This window comes from Blennius ocellaris, assembly GCF_963422515.1.
Source record: "Blennius ocellaris genome assembly, chromosome: 13".
Taxonomy (NCBI): Eukaryota; Metazoa; Chordata; class Actinopteri; order Blenniiformes; family Blenniidae; genus Blennius; species Blennius ocellaris.
Window position 1 is genome coordinate 11825335 of NC_137662.1, and position 17861 is coordinate 11843195.

At 41.7% G+C, this 17861-nt stretch overlaps 1 protein-coding gene across 3 annotated transcripts in view; it reads left to right on the forward strand.

Annotated features, from left to right (window-relative positions):
• macrod2 (mono-ADP ribosylhydrolase 2) overlaps positions 1–17861 on the forward strand; it is a 419737-nt gene that overhangs the window by 376700 nt on the left and 25176 nt on the right. For all 3 annotated transcript variants that reach the window (XM_080507957.1, XM_080507958.1, XM_080507959.1), the window contains exons 9-11: positions 5750–5828; positions 11499–11537; positions 14163–14222. In XM_080507957.1, coding sequence (XP_080364083.1) covers positions 5750–5828; positions 11499–11537; positions 14163–14222 — 178 coding nt within the window. The remainder of the gene's footprint in view (positions 1–5749; positions 5829–11498; positions 11538–14162; positions 14223–17861) is intronic.

A 17861-nucleotide genomic window follows, 5' to 3' on the forward strand; every position in this document is an offset into this window, starting at 1 on the left:
TTAATTGACAGAGTTGTCAGTGGAACTTATTGTACCATTGGTCATGAGCCAAGCAGTATTGTAGTATTGTGAACCAGAAAGCTCTGGTGGGACTCATTTTACGCTTAGATCTCATCCAAGATAATTACAAGTACTGTCGGCGGGGAAGTACTTTCATTATCGTCTTTGGTTATGTCCAACTATAAATTTTGTTAAAGTCAGGCGATGTCAGTCTCTGTTGTTCTGTGGGTTGTTGACTTTTTTTTGTATGTTGATAAGGCAAAACTCACAGATAGAAAACTGCCACTTTAGAGGATTTTAGCTGTTTTATTTGATATTTTCATTGTTAAGATAGACTGGGGGATTTAAAATTCATAATGCCTACGCTCCTCTTTACACCGAGGTTCTATATTATAATAACGTTAAGTAAATGGGATGAATTGCGAGTTTTTTTCTACTGAAATTGCGTCTAGTTTATTTATTTTTTTTTTTTAATCAGATAGCACAGCGCTTCTGCTGCTGGCAGTGGGAGTTGGCAGGAACGGCTCAAAGCCTGTGAAAGTCAAATGCTGTCTCTTTCAGTTTGAGAGAACAGTTTTTGAAATTGTGAGCAGAAATGCAAGATGCCTCAAGCAGGCGGTACTCCAATTTTCATCTACAGTGCTACACAGCGATGAAGCATGAATATACAGTCGGAAGTATTTGTTCGGCTCTAATGTGTAAAATATGTGAGGCACATGGAGCATTTGTTGAATTAACATACAAATTGCTGATATATTATCTTATGGAATTTTCACCAAATCTCACAAGACAGCATTTTCCTGTCAAATGTTTTAATGCTTCGCCACATATGGTCTAAGAAGCAGTGTGGTGATGTTTTACACTGATGAAATAACCAGGCGCCTTACCGGAATGTTATCGCTTCTATTTAGTCATACTGTGCTGAGCACTCATGCATAATCGTGTACATAAGCATTTATCAAAATCTGTAGTCTATTTTCCAATATTAAGCTGACTCCATTGACTACCCTATTGCCCTTATCATGATATAGTGGCCCACTAATGTTGGCTGGCTTTGGGGAAGTAAGAATTTGAGCTCAGCACTTTCTTTCGTGCTTTGGTCGTAACCATTCTTTCTCAAAGCCCAATGTCAAGTTCGCTCTTTGATGTATAGATGGAGGCATTTTGTTCAAAGGGATAACCTTTTCTGGGCACTTCTTTGAAATGATAATTCACTGGCTGGCTGCAGGTGGAGCTGGAGCTCTGCTGGCAGAGAGGTCAATCAAAGTCAAATGGAGCAGGCGGCTCACAGCTTCACCTGAGTCGCCAGTGCCAGCGCCAGCGCCGCTGTCAGCACTGCCACCAACCTCAACTCCAGCTCTGGCAAACAGCGGAAGACGCACATGATGTCGCAGTGACAAGACAAACAAGCGATGTACCTTCGTTTTCATGAAGTATGTTTAAATGTTTTTGTGGTTGAACGTGTTCAAGGTCTGACTGTAGGTGTCTGTCCCAGCCTCCGTTTCCCTGTGCTTTTCAGTGTTGCTGTAAGCTCTGTATACTAGTGGTGAGAGGGACGCAGCTGTGTGTAATTATGTCAGTAATAGGACCTGGATATGGTCCACCTGCCGCAGAGTGAACCCTCCATCCAATACAGCACATCTGACAACAAAGAAGACGAGTGCTCGCTGATTATGGCTTTGATGATGCATCGAGAAAGCCGAGATATTTATGGCTCAGGAATAATTTGCAGAAATTATTCAATCTGTCTCGAACAATGACATGTACTATCAGTGTATGATCAGAGGCAGCACTCATATGTCACAGATGTCATGTCGGGGATGAATAAATCATAAACAGAACAAACGGAGCACATGTTTTCTTTGTGTACATATGATAACCGGAATAAAGGCCACTGCAGCCAGCCACTGTGATGGATTGGTGACGTGCACAACTCAATCGTGCGCCTGCAACTCTTCACTCGTTACACAGGAGAACACAAACAAATAAATTGAATGAACAGATTTTTTTCAGCAGATGATATTATATATCTGTCTTCTGCCACTGCTGTCCATCTGGAAGCAAACACTCAGGACTCTGCATCAGCCAATGACTCAGTAACGAAGCAGCGGAGAGCATGCAGACACACACCTCCCTTGGGTTCGGGCTCCAGCTGGAGCAGACATGCTAGGGCAACCTGTCCCTATTATTGTTTGTGACAGAATCAAGAAGGAAATGCAAGTAGCAAAAATACGTGCTTCTAGCCTTCGAGTCAGACTCTACTGGCAGTGCCCCCAATGTAATTATGGGCATGGGTGGCCAGCTATGACAGCTCATCTGTTAGCCAGCCAGTTGGAGTCTGGGGCACCTGGCGAGTCCGGCGCCAAAATGATGATCCACCGATACACACAAATTAAAAATCACACACAAGGATTTTCATGAAGCGGGAGACATGAGTAAAGGACAATTTCAGCTCGCTTCATGCTGCTCATTAACACAGTAGCACATAGATCTGTCACAAACGGACACGGTTCGCCACTCCCAAATCTCGGTTTTCCAAGTTCCATGTGCCATGCAAATCGGCGACATGCATAGGTTTAACCACAGAGCCCCTGGCATTATCATTTTAATTAGTCTCGTCTTATCATATGTTCAAAACTCAATTACAACCAAGAGCCATAGATTTTGAATTGATTAGGTTTGATGAGGAATGATCTGTAGAGGAATTAAAAGAAATAATTGGAATGTGATCTTTACCCTGCAAGATTTAATATTTCACAAGAGAGCCTTTGTGTTAAGGAATGTTGTCTGCAATATAAATTAATGTCTTTTGTTTTGGATAACACATTGCTGTGTACACTCATCGCAACGCTAAGCCTTAGCTGAGAGGTCCAAATATATTTTTAATTTCTTTTTTTCATCCTGCAAACCATAATAATAACCATATAAACTAAGTCGAAAATGGTTATTTATGCAATGTTGTACTCCTTTCTGTAGAAAAGGAGGTCTCTGTCATTTCAGTTCACCGAGTGCAGCTCAAAGAGTTCGGAGCAAGGTCAACTGCAGCTTCCAGGGCAGGCCACGTGTATTGTCGTGACGATCATCCCTTCCTTATCCAACCCGGGGACCCAATCATTTTGTGCTCACCCTTTGACAAAGGCTCCCCAATCAGGGATGAGTAATGACTGGGCAGGTTAGCATGCAGTGATCCCAGCTTTCTAATTAGTCTTCCATTAACTTTTTCAACCTTGACGACTGTAGGGTGCACACTCAACACAAATGCACACACACTTCATGTTGTAACAGCATCACTTGTGTGGCCCCCTCATTGATATTATGCATTTCTTTGCTTGTCACCTGCAGCTTAAACATTACGATTAAGTGGCAAACCCTGACAATCTTAACCTTATTAGGAATTTGGCCGTAGAACCATATATCAACCTTTAAATACATGTAAGCACATGAAACCAAGCCTTTTTAGTCTCATGTACAATTCCTATCCTTCAGATCAAAATATTAAATTGAATAAATATGAAATCAAATGTGTTCAGAGTTACTTTTTTAATTCACATGTTATGTTATAATTTCCCCCTTAGTACGGTACATCATATTTTCTCTTGTTTTGTTTGCGTAAAACCAGCTAAAAGATATCAGTATCCTGCAAGTTTGAAAGGGAGTGACTGTTCGTGCGATGAGTGATTTATTTGCTATGAATAGTATATGTTTAAACATATATGATGGAAGACATCTTTGTGTGAGCTATTGGTTTGACAGTACTATTTATGAAGATGCTCTTCAACATTTCATGGGTGTGTTTCCAGTAAGCAGAGCATGCCTCTTGGAGATAAGCCATCTCTGGTTAGCTTGGAAAGAATCTTCTTTCAGACTGGTGGAATTTACTTGAGTAAAGAAAAAGTCACAGATCACCTTCCTTGTGTATTTGATTCATTTTGTGCTGTTATGAATTCTCGCCCAATGGTTATTCGTTTAGACACAGACAGAATGTGAATGTTGAACCTGAGAATTTCTGTTTTCATTTGGCGTCCCTCTCTGGCCGATATTTGTAAGAGATCATACGATGTGTTTCTGATCTGTGGAATAAAAGAATTTGCCTGAGCCTCGAGCAGAATATGGACACGCTGTCTCAGAAGCTACACTAAAAGATTGACACCAAGATTTTGTTTTTAGTTATTTAGTTCTATCGTCACTACTCACTGCCATTCCCCCCCCCCCCCCCCCCCCCGCTCCATCCTATCAAATATGACATCCAGGAAATGCAGTGAGCATGAAAAGTATCTGTGTAAATGTGCACACAGTGGGCTTTGTGTTTGTGTGTGTGTGATGCAAAGCATGAATTCATGATTCATCCTGTTTCACAGTAGGCAGTCAGTTTTAGAATAGAGTGCCACAAAAGAGTAATGGAGATTCTTGGGGAGCCTCTGTCCTGTGGCCTTCCAGCACACAGTGGTATGCACTATCTTGGCATATTATCACTTTTTCTGTTTGTCAGCGTGTCCATGACTTCAAAGGAGACTTAAAGCTTTTTTTCCCCCATTTTCTGTGGAGGTTGACGGGGGTTGAGGGAGTCTACATTTTATGAACAAAGTGCCCCCCAAGACCTCTCGCCAAATAAAATGTTGCCATCCTGCATGCAGCTCCTAACATTTACCCAAAAGCACTGATCATAAACTATTAATAGATAAATGACTGTGAGCACCAGAAAGGGGCCTTTGAATTGGATGCTTGTATTGGTAAGGGTCAGGAGTGGGAAAAGCGGGTGAGCTTCTTTTATTCCCGCAGAACTTCACTATCGTGCACAGAGGAAGGCAGTGGGTGGATTCCTACCATTATGGCTGTTGTGTAAAATTGCCATTATTCAGTCAAGCGATTATCTGCTGCTGTAGATCGTAATGCAGCTCTGCGACTGTGACTGATGCCTTTACATCTGAGACGCTGCTTGGGAAAGGTGAAACAGGCAGAGGTGACCTCTTTCTCTGCAGTCTTGCTTGATTTCAACTCGTCTCTCCAGGACATAGAACTCAAGATCACAGTTGTTATTTCTTACTTTTTAAATATCCACTAATACCTGCAACATTACAACATTTCGCTGTTGGATTTTTTATTTTTTTTGGTCAATTCTGGACAACCAAAGAATTGTATTAATTCCCATTTAGTCATCTTACTGTGCACTGAGGTCAAAATTATTTATATTTGAAGTGTTTCCTTGTGATGGTGTCACACAACGGGGTTCTAAAATGATTATTGTGATTACAAATTCCTCCAGTTATTTTGTAATAATTTGGAAATACACAATTCTGTTCAAGCGTGTAGTCTCGAAATGTGGGATCTCATTTAGATATTCGTCTTCCACTGCTGTGTTGTTGTGAATCTTCAGAGTGCAGAGAGCTTCTTTGCTTGCCAGAGTGGAAAGAGTTTGTTTTCCCTCTCTTCTTTTTATTGGTTTTCCAATGCCCATCTTTAATGTTGCAATTCCTGCCCTTTGTGTAATACAAAAAATGTTTTACTCCAACAAGTGCATGAATTCCCTTGACATTAACTCTGATTTAATGTGCTGCTGTATTCTTGAGGAAGTTAGTATTGTTTTGGGGTTTTTGATTGGGCGTCCAACTAATTTCTGAATGGCTGTGATCACAAACCAAATGATGCTGCCTGATATCATGAAAAAATAAGATATGTCTATTTATAAGAAATTCTGCTTCTTTGTGCATGCCCACTAACCTCTTTTCTAACAATTTTTCTTCCTCTGCAGATCACACGGGTCATATTCTGTGTCTTCCTCGAGACTGATTTCGCCATCTATAAGAAGAAAATGTCTGTGATATTTCAAGGTATGTACATTTGATTCCAACTGAATGGACTACAGTAATTCTTTGATTGCATTTCTTGTTACCCATTTTTATTGTATTTGAGTTCATATACTCAATATATCTTTTTTTTTATTTTCTCCTGTTAAAACATTCCAAGATGGAAAACGTATGGGATAACATCACGTAATATGGTTCTGTAACTTTTTGTGTCCTAGAAAACATCTGCAGCATTCTAAAAGCTGTAGCGTGAGGACCTGTCAGGCTGGGGTGACACCTTGCAATGTAAACAAATTTAATGCAGTCGCTAAGCCATGAGGGGGATTAACAGTGAAAATGTATGCTGACAGTTGTTAAACAAGTGTCAGGTTTTCTGTATATTGCCTTAATTGGATTGGAGGAGTTGGTCTTTTTGTCACTGAATCAGCAAGCTGATATTTCTGTAATTGTTGATACTCTAATGGGACTTTAATGTCAGATTTGATTGACTGTAATAATCATCCATGCCAGGGAATGTGTCCGTCAAAAAAGGAAAAAAACTCAGGGATGCATAGCAACCACTGATCTTCCTTGGTTACTGCTCCTCAATTCTGTGTGTGAAATAAACAAACATCCATTATCTTCTACTCCCACTCTCTTTTCTGCCGTCTCTCCATTCCCTCCCCCTTTTCATGCCATCATCCCTTTTTTTTTTTCTGGGACCAGGAGCAGTCACCGGCTCTGATGGGGGGGCTCCACAGAGGATTGAGTTGAATAGCTGGGGGAGCCGAAAGAGGCTGGCTGGCTGCACCAGCCTAGCATTACCTCCCATTTACCTCACTTTTCCCTCCTCACCTCCCCAATGGAATACCGGCTCTCAGACCTTCATCTCGCTGCTCCCAGATGGAGAGTGTTTTGTTCTCCCTGCACTCCCGTCATCTCTGCAACTCCTCGCCCCAGCTCTTCCGTGAAAGATTACATTCTGAGGAGAGACCTTAATTATACCGCCTGCCCCCATGCACCAAGCACCCGTCTCATCATATTAGTGCTTTGAGATGAGAGTCTGGAGCTGTTGTTCTCCAGTTATCACTCCCGCCATTTAAAAGTGCTGTCAGTGGATAAATGCCCTGTATATCGCCAAGTCTGGGAGCGAGTAACAGAACTGACTGTGTGTCTGTGTCACCCAAGGCTATCAGAAAAGTTTGAGGAGTTATACTCTTACAAGATAATTCTTTGAAAAAGCTGTTATTTAGCAGGATGCAATGAGATTCTAATGAAGGAGTCAGAGGTTAGCTTTTGATTAAATGTTGGGTCCACAGAGCGACCACGGCGTTCACGACCCTCACAATGTTTCTCATCAGTGCCTCGCCTCTCTCATGTCCTTTGACACCCCCCCACCACCACAATCAGAATCAACCATTATCACAAGTCTGCATATATATACTAGTGGGCTAGAGAAGATAATACTTCTCTTGCAGACAAACTGGCCAAATATCTGTGACTTTCCCATTCAGAGTCATTGTGTGGAGGGATTGAACCACCTATAACTGTTCTGGTCTTTCACCCCAGGTGCAAGTTCAGAGCTTTTAACAGACTGCCAATGAAAATAAAAGCTCCCTTTAACTTTTCCATAAGGAAATCATAATATACCTACAGCATAATTGCCTATGTTGTGAATGCAGGCTTCTTACTCACAGATGGAAGTGACATTTCCTTTTCCTTCATCCAGTCAGGATGGCAGTGTAGATTCAGTGTAGTTTCAGCAGTATATGAAAGCTGTGCTTTAGAGAAAGAAACTGATTGGTATGATTGCACCATGTAGGTAATGCATAACACCATAGTAGGAAAAGACTCGCATTTATCCGGCACAGAGTGGCACCAGTGAATCAGAGGCTGTGAATTAGCTCTGCAGGTGTGCTCGAGCATTTTCAGAACATCTCATCATCCTCACTGTAAGAGATAGACAGTCGGTTAGATCTTGCAGTAACACTGAATGCATCACACAGATGCGAGACCATTCTGTCTCCTGCAACATCCTCTCACTTTCAATAACCCCTTGTCACATGTACCCCCTCCCAACCCCCCAACCAACGCCCCACCCCCACTCTCACTTATTCTCACTTAAGCCTCTCCTTGTTTCCATGCCCATTACTTCATTCCCCCACTTTCTGCTATTCTTCCTCATTACATCAAGGAGAAGCCTCTCTGTCGGCTCCTCCATCAGCAAGCTGTTATCGAGCTGTGGCCTTGATCTGTCTGTAATTTGTTTGTGCGTGCTGTGGTCATGTGAAACTGAGGATCTTCCCTGTGACATCAGTTTTGAGCATGTCTACAGCAGAGAATAGGTACAATAGATTTTTTTTTTTTTTTTGAAGCCTCACCACTCTCATTTTTCATCGTATGGCTGCTTTCCTCATATTCACCCAATCTGTCAAGTGACAATGACTGGAGCCGGAATGTGTAAACAGGACATTTGCATACAGGAAATTGCTTTATTACAATGTGCGTTTCCACAAGCTGTCACTATGTAAGAGCCAAAATATGGCTGCTTCTCTGCAGAAGGAGGAAACTGAAAAATAGCCTTTGCTGACAAGAATGCTCACGCACACCTGCATACAGGCACATCTGCCACAACACACACACACACACACACACACACACACACACACACACACACACACACACACACACACACACACACACACACACATTCATATAAAATGGGAAGCCACACAGTGTCTGGCATTGAAAGTTTTGAACACTAGCATCTCTGTGAAAGACTCAAACAAATGACTGCAGATTTTTCTTTGCACCGGTATGAAGTTTGATGAGTAATTATGGAGTTCTCAAAAACAGTCTTTGGTATTTTATTGTGGCACCAGCTCAAGGAGCACTTAATGCATTTAGAGTCATGCTCTTTTTCTTTTTAAAGGGGCCTCGTTAATGCCCAAATACCGAAATATGTTAATAGGCAAACAAGCTAATGCACAATGCAGCAAGCTTTGGCATCTGTAGCACCATTCACTTTCCATTACCAGTGATATAATCACCTGTTCATTACTTGAAAAGCTCGATGCTTCATGTATCTCAAAGGTACTGTGACGGTCATGCTGTCTGGTTAGGAGGGCAGGCCGGTGTTATGTCGTATGAAGGAACCTTCACATTTAGAAAATTTCAAGGGCTCCCATGCTTGTAACTTTGGAAGAATACAATACAAAGTAGAGCATCTAACTGTTTAATATTCATAGTTCAATCAATGCAATTAATCATCTGACATGATCGTATTATGTATTCTGATTGTCGTGATTGACCACATGCTTGCCTTGGTGCGTATTATCCGCGAGCATGGAAGCAGTCAGGCAGCTGTGGTTGTCGAGAGCAAAAGCATGTTGAAATTGATTCTGGGTACACTCCTCCACTAATATGATCCGGGTGGCTGCCCACAAGCTGGGCTCCCTCTCTTCTTCTCCTCAATCAGCCACGGTTCTGACAATATTAACACAGCCCACAGATCTGCAGAGGCTGCTGCATTCTCTCCAACTGTTTCACTGACTTTGCAATTGACATTTATTTACATGGCTCTTAATGCACTCCATACTCGGAGCCCCCCAACCTACACACACTCGCCTCCCCCACAACGTTCACGATGAAACCATCACGTGAACTTCCCAACCTCTCTTTGAAAGAAGTAAATCTATGGTATGCACAGGCTTTTATCACACACATATAATTTGTTGACACGAAGCACCACAGGAACCCTGTGAGCAGTGAAAATGAAGTCTATCTTTCTTTCGCATGGTTATCACTTGGAGCAGAGAAATGAGTAAACCACGGTGTGTTAGTGACGTGGTTGTCAGAAAGTGTGCACGGCCTCTCAGTCAGGTTTGGCTGATATGAATGTGCTGCCGCACCTCACCATATCTATGAATAGCCATCTTTAAAAATAAGTCACACATACAAAAATGTAGTAATATAGACCAGATCAGATTAAACGTCATAACTGTGAAGAATGTTCTCTGTCTTGACAAGCTTTGCTCTTAAAGTAAAATCAGAAGTATCGTGATAAAAAGGAAAAGGCATTAGCTCCAGGGCTGTGGACATTTAGATATTCAATTCGATTTTGTTATTGTTGCAAACCAAAATGAAAAAAAAAAATGTCTTGAGGTTTTCTAGGCCTTGTATGATGACTTCATCGTCCTGTGCAGGTACTTTTCAGCAGTCATGTTTTGACTGAGAGCATTAATTAGTGTCCTTTACAGCAGTACTAATATGGATGTTTCTTTGCCTTCAGATAGCGCTCGGCTTCCTATTTCCTTTCCCCCAATCTTTATGCTAAGTTAATCATCTCGGGGTCTAGTTTCATATTTAGCGCACAGACATGAGAGTGGAATCAATCCTGTCATCTAATTCTCGGAAACATGATTGGGCCTATTTCCCAAAATGTTTCTCATCAATTATCATCCCCTTGCAAGGTAGATGACTTTACACCTTGGAGAAAAAGCTGGAGCAAAATAAAGGTGTCATATATTGTTATTTTAGACTAAGTCACACTCGTCTGCAGTGTTGAGCCATGGTAATGATGTTATAGTGTGTGGCAGCAGCTGAGACATCCTGAGTTTCCATTCTTGTACTGTAGAAATACTGTATCAGTGGGCCTTCTTTTGTTTCCCCTAGCAGGGTTAGATTAATGCACTGTACCCTTTTATTCAGTGTAATACAAAAGAAAAGCCTGTCGCTGGATCCATAGGGAGCTCTGATGGTTACGCTTCTACAGAACAGATGACAACAGCCTTTCATCAAAGCTAACGCTTGCTTTCGCTTGTTAACCACGATGCAGTCATTTTGCAGATACATGCACAGCCATACACATGCATATACTGTCCTTTCCAATACTGCGCATCCCATTCACGTGGACTGTGTGCATAAAGAGGCAAACACTTACTGCATACAGCAGGGATGACACAGGACATGTTGAGGCATGCTGAACTGTTGCAAGAGCTGAGTGTGTGCTCGTGTGTTTGGACATGGGAACCAGGCGCCGTGAGCAGGCGTCCACAGTTCCTCTCTCCCTGTCTCTCACACTGCAGTTCCTCGTCAAGCAGCATCTAGCGCCTCCTTCTCATCTCCCACTGTGCAGCTCAACTCATCCACCCAGAAACACCTAAAGTTCACTATGTCTCCCACAATAGACTTACAGAAGAGGGAGAAAATCAAAGGACTCTCTTTTTTTAAGTGCAGTTATCCATGCCAGCCCGCAGTCCTTGTAATTTGAGGAAATAGGAGATTTTGTGTCATTTATGCTGAGACTACCAGTATCGACTTAATTGAAAAAGAATGCCTCATAAATGTAACCCCCACCCCTCAGACACCCACGTGCTCAGTCATTTGGTGTAATAACTCGCTGGATCCACAGCCGTCTGGTGCGAGGATGTGAGAGAGAGGTTGTTTAAGTTTGTTTTTTTTTTTTGGGGGGGGGGGGGGGGTGGACCGTTGCAGATGTTGTAATGAGGGAAAAAGAGTTTCAACAAACTTGTTGGCACGTGAACGTAATAATTTGTGTTTTGAAGAAGTGGTGGAGATTCCAGTTTTATAGTTTTGTCCTGTGTACATGGCATCAAAATACTATACTCCATTCCAATCAAGGTGTGATCACTTGTGTTGTACATTAGAAAAACAGCTTGGTTTGACACACTGTCATTTTCCCCTCTCTGCCAGACAATGACATGGAGGTTACAGAGGAGCAGCTGAAGGGAGGTGAGTGACAGAACATTTCATGGTTGCCTTTTCACCTTAACACCTCCATTAAAGCACACAGAGCCTGAGTGAGCGGCGTAGCCCTGGTTCGTGACAGTGATGTGTGGGCTTTTATGCAGCTGATGAAATTGAATGTTTATTCATTTGGCGACAAGTTGAATCCCAGGCCTGACTCATCGCAGTTAAAAATACTTTGTGTCAGGTACATTACATTACGAGTGCTTATATCCACAGATTATTCCAAACACCATTCTCCTCATCCGGCTTATGGGCACAATGCCCTCAGACCACCTAAAGCAAGTGACAAAGATACGGCAAAGCAACATCCCTCCACAGCATGTGCCGGGCGATAGCACAAACACAACTGTCAGCACATAATGCTTTTATCACCACACCATCTTGGCACACGGCCTGAAACTCCCAGATACTGCTTATCGGGATAAACTATTGACATTTGTCTTTGCACTGATGTCCTGAATAAGCAATAGTACGAGCAAATAGACTCACGGCAGTGTGTTGATCGTTTGAATAGCAGAAACAATACTTACAAAAAAGGTGATTTTTTTTTTCTCAATGATTTACAAAATAATTATAGTTATGTGGTTTTCGTGTGCACCTTTCTCTTATAATGCATCCAGTGAAGGTTGTCTCTGATCAGACTCGGCAACCCAGTTTGTGGTAAAGTACAGATTTTAGTAGTGTGATTTGGCGGTGATAAAGTTATTTGGCTTGACTATGGGAGGTTTGCTTTTTTCACCGAGTGCTCCAGGTGCTCAACCATCATCCCACATCAAGTGTATCAGACTTGAATACCCTCTTTTGTTGGGGTTGTGTGAGCTGAAGCCAATTCCAACTGAAAATGGTTGAAAAAGCATTGGTTGCACACTTAGGATAGGTTGACAGTCCATCATAGGGAAACAGAGGTACGTTTTTACACCGACTGGCACTTAATCATAATCATAATCAAACAACCAAAAATGCAGGAACAGTGTGAAGAACTGGAACTACCTGATGGAAAACAAAACACATGCAAAATGAAAACATGCAAATTCTACACTATGAGGCTTGAAATCAAACAATTGTTTTTTATTGCGAGGCAAAAACTGCAAACAACTCAATGCAACTCCTAAAAAATGGGTGCCTGGGGTGAATTAGTGATCTAAATTGCCCATAGGTTTTACTTATGAGTCGGTAGTTGGGTGCTTCTACGTGTTAGTCCTGTTATCTTTACTGTGTTCCTGTATTTAAAATTAGGCTTCTCTCATAGATCTTCATCAGGTGAGAGTTTTAACAGCCGGGAGATCCATAGACAATAAAAAATATGTGCTCGTTCCATGTGTTTCTGGTAAAGGTAATCTGGTAAACTTTTATACATGGTCTAAATGTTTTTCCACTTATTGCACTCACAATTAATTGAGTTTTTAAAGTCTCTCTTTTTTTGGTAGTATAGTTATTTGTTGAATTTACAAATTTAGTATGTATAATATATTGTACAGAATTAATAAAGATAAATCTTAAAGGGAAAAGTCATTCCCCTGACCTTCAGGGGTTTGTTTCTGCTATTGTGATAGCACCAGAAGAGGCTGAGCGAGAACGGAAAAAACCATTGATATTAATGACAGATAAATGTAAAAAAAAAAAATAAGTGATTGAAAACAGGAGTTATCACAAGGGCACTTTTCATACAAAACGGCAAGAGTTTTACACATCAGTTGAAAACCACATAGTACATGTGTAGTCAACTAAGCAGAGAGCAATGTTAGTTTTATTGTCTGTCACAAGCAGTGCTCAGTTCACCAGAGATGTACAACCCAGGGTGCTATCAAAATGTTTTTCCTCCAAAAGTCACCCCCATGATTTGCCAATTACACGCATCTGTGTTTTCAATGAGATTCCATTTTGGGTGAACATAAAAGCACAGTTTTATAAGCGTTCTGTAAAATGTGATACTGCAGAGTGAAACAATGTGCACGTAATGGCTAAATCATAAAGACTTGGCTTAGAGGAACTGCATCTGACCGGTTATATTGTTTTCTATTGTGTTGCTCACCAGCTATTTCACAACCGCATACTGTAATAATAACATTGCATCAGACAATGTCAAGCCAACTGAAACAACCCCTGATAATTCCTGGCTCTGTTGTATCATCATGGCAGCCCTGCCCCGGTCCAGTTTGGCCCTGTTTGATGGGCTTTTGCACCCATGCCAAGGACTGGCCTTTTATTCTGCTCCATCAGCCAGAGTTTGAATCAGTCAGCCTGGAATCCATTCAAAGGTTCAAATGACTGCCATTCTCACATGGAACGATGCTTTTGTCCCAGACTGTAGTCTGGACTTGGTCTTGAAGCCTTGAATTCTTCTTTCCCATCGGAGTAATTTTTTTTTCTTGCTTTTGGAGCAGGTATATAAAACAAAGCAGCCTACGACCCAATAAGAGTCCTCATGCAGGCTTTTGAAGCTTGACCATGCAAGGCAGAGTGTTAGAAATGTCATAATATTCTGTGTGAGAAGTTAGTCAAAAGTCATCTTTCACAGTTTGTATGTGACTGCCTGATAGTGCCGGGGGATATGGAAGCATCAGCCTCATTTCACTGAATCCCCTTTGTTTGTTTGTTTACATATAGATAATACACCTCCATCTACAAAATCCACAACCAAGGAAGAAAGCGAAGACGGCAACAGAGGTACGCCTGTTTCTGACTCTGTGTTTGTTTTATTTATGACAGTGGGTTTCTTTTTTTCAACATCACTGGCAGAGGAAATGTTTTGAATCGGTATATGTTTACATAAATATGTTTGGTGTGGATGAAGCCACGGAGTGTGTTCCTGGTCAGTTATCTCTTGCTCTCTGATGCCAAGTTCCTCTTCGGGGAAATGAATATAAGATGAAGCCTGGTCTTTTTTTTTAAAGAATGTTTTCTTAGAGGCAGACTTGTTTAAGAAGCCATTATCTGGCTATTCTGCAGTTTCAGCCCCTTTGGATGTGTAATATTGAAACAATTATAGGCTTCTCCGATACGATGGACCAAAGATAATTAGATTCTTACACTGGAGGGTGTTAGTAGGCAATTAAAATCGTACACCATCCATTTGTCTTCAAGCCTTAAGGTTGCGGGGAATTTTTGAAGATAGCAGTCATGGTTGTTTTCTTTGGGGAAATGCTTCCTTTCGCTGATTGTGAGAGGCTGGACCAGATAGCACAGTCACTTCAAGGGCGTCAACACGTTCAGTGTTGTTAAACGAAGCACAATAAGTAATTTGTCCCCGCCTGTTCAACATACCTTTCCATAATCCACAATGGTTATTCAGTATGATTCACAAATTCAATCATCAGCATTAGAAGGGCATAAGTATTTTGTAATAATCTTTATAAATCCTAATTTATCAGGCCCTGCAGCTTAATAGTAACTAATCCATTCACAAAAGGCCTTGGCACAGCTTTCTAGCATGGGAACAGCCAGTCCTTCAGACAACCTCTCTCCCAGGAAGGGAAAGAAATGATTTTGTGCTGCCTGCACTGTAAAGGTTAGGTCTGGTTCGATGTAGCACATAGGAAGGATTAATCATAGGAAACACTCAGATGTCAAGATAGCACGGAACGGAGGAAAAGCGATCTGCAAAAACAGACCGTCAGCTATGGGAGACAGACATAAGATGCTTGAGAGGCTCATACCCCCTCTGTATAACCCTGTAAGATCTTCTTACAACACACAAAAAAAAAAGGACAATATTTCACTGTCTAGTCCATAGAGCCGGCAAAGCAGGTCACCTATTTCATGTAGTCGATATATGGAGCACTTTTTAGAATAAATTACACTCTGCAGCAGAGTTGCTGAAGTGTGTCTGTCAATATGCCTCGGTGTGATCCATTACATTCATCATATTCCTCAGGGGATTTGCTCTCCCCAGTCCATGGGTCAGGCATGAGGGGCTTTTAACCACAGCACTGATGAAAAGAAAACATTAAGGTCTTCTGCACTGTGTTTCTATGATAAATGCAGTGGTTAGTGGACTGAAGGTAATTATACAGTAGGACCACTTTGTCCCACACTCAACAACTGCTACATTTACAGTTGTTTTGCCGCCTCACAAGCAGAAGGCTTCTTCAGCCTTTGTGAACTAAAGGGAGAAAATAGTGAAAACAACACAATTAACACAGATATCCAGCTGGATAAAAGACCACATAACCTGTGCACGGCACCTCATTTATCGTCTTTTGAACATCTAACATCAAAACACACCTGACATCTTGCTTTATGTGACTGTGAATCATATTTAGTCTATTTTCTGCAATGCTGCTTCTTCGTGTTTTTTATGTCATATGTTTTCAGCACAGTCTCATGAATGTGAAATGAACACTTAACTTTAATGTGGCAATGCCATTTTTAAAAACCCATATAAATTCATTTTGCATACATTTGGTATTCCTAATAATCTTATATTAATTCAATATGGACTGAAAACATGATGCAGCTGGTGAACACAGGAGTTTCTGATACAATAAAGTGTATTGCAACTGTTCTTCAAAAGGAGCCTTCATCATCTACCAATAACCCCAAACTGTGTTTGTCAAAAAGGGTCACAGATAAACCGTGTGTGTGTGTGTGTGTGTGTGTGTGTGTGTGTGTGTGTGTGTGTGTGTGTGTGTGTGTGTGTGTGTGTGTGTGTGTGTGTGTGTGTGTGTGTGTGTGTGTGTGTGTGTGTGTGTGTGTGTGTGTGTGTGTGTGTGTGTGTGTGTGTGCGCACGCTGTGATGTAATCCACATGAAACAGAAGCTCAGCATGCAAATGCTGCAAGCTACTGAGAGATAAGGACAGAGGAGGGGGGAGGAGGGGGGGGGGGGGGTGGGCAAGACAGAGAGGCAAATGTTGGCACAGAGGGCCAAGCTGGAGTCTCACCTCTTCACAGCACACCTGAGTTGGCATGCAGCCCTGCAGTGTCTATTATTTGATATCAGATTGGTATTAGTGAGATTAGTGGATGTCAGAGGGTACAGGAAAATGTGAGCACTAAGCCAAAAATCAATGCCTGGCCAGGTCTGTTTGCCTGGCGAGTGTGAGACCCGAGGAGTGGGGGGAGGGTGGTGCGGAGGAGGGCGAGAGATGACACGGAGCGCGGATGGACATGCAGATTAATAACGCTGTGTGTGGACAGACAGCGGGTCTCTCCACAGGACGCCGTCTTTTACACGCCGGCGCCCCATCAAGCATCGCTCTCAGACGCAGTTGCACTTTGCTTGCACTTGTGTGCGGGCGCGCACACACACACACACACACACACACACACACACACACACACACATACACATTTTTTACATGCAAAAGGTCTTTGAATGATTGCGCTTGGTCATCTCAGAGCCCTTTTTCCTTTACATGTGTCTCATGAATTTTTCAACTCTCCACTTTTTAATGTTTTTCTTTTTTTTGTGTGTGTGTCCTTTGCTCCAGTTGGCTTTAATAAAAGAAAAAGCAGACGAGGCCCGAAGAGAGATAACGCCGTGCTGGCGTGTGCATTCATGAGTGTGAATGTGTGTGTTAGTGCAACTTAACTTATCATCTTGGTTTATCTTGATTTCGGGACACGACTCTTCTTTTCGACAACATATCATTTGTTGTGGTTTTCTTGACTATCGTGCAGGTGGGACATGCCAGAGAGGTTGCATATCAGCATTTAAATTGTTTATGTCCTCATAATATTGAACCCCTGGATGTGATGTTGACATGAATAAATAATTTAGCTGTGTGTTTGTTTGTGAGACTATCATCTACGTACTGCTGTTCAGTCACCAAAAGTGTGTAAAATTGCCTTTTTGTTGCTGTAGTTCCCAAAGTGAAATTCATGGCAGTGTTAACAGCAGAAATCTTGAGGTGCTGGCTGGACATTTGTGTGTGAAGTATGTCAGACCCTGATTCACAGTGATGACAGTTTCTGAGTGCCAGTAGTGGGAAGGAAAGCTGTAACAATGCTGCCACCTGCTGGTTGATGGAGCAGCAAACTGAATGGGGCATTTGCCTGGACTCTCTTTTTTTTTTTTTTTACTCTGGAGAGAGTATTCTGGTTGAGCTAAACTGAAATCATAATAAATCCTATCTGCCTCGCACGTAATCTTTTGTAGTGTTATTTTGTGTGAGTAGATATTGTTTATGTACATGTGTGCATATTCATATATTGTCCTTTTACAAATTGAATACTGTTCTATTCAACAAACCAAATACAAATAATCACATAACATAGAGAAAATTACATTCTGCCTTTTGTCGTATCTAAAATATTTTTGTTTGGAATCAATCATGATAGATGCAGCAGCTATGCATAATTTGTAA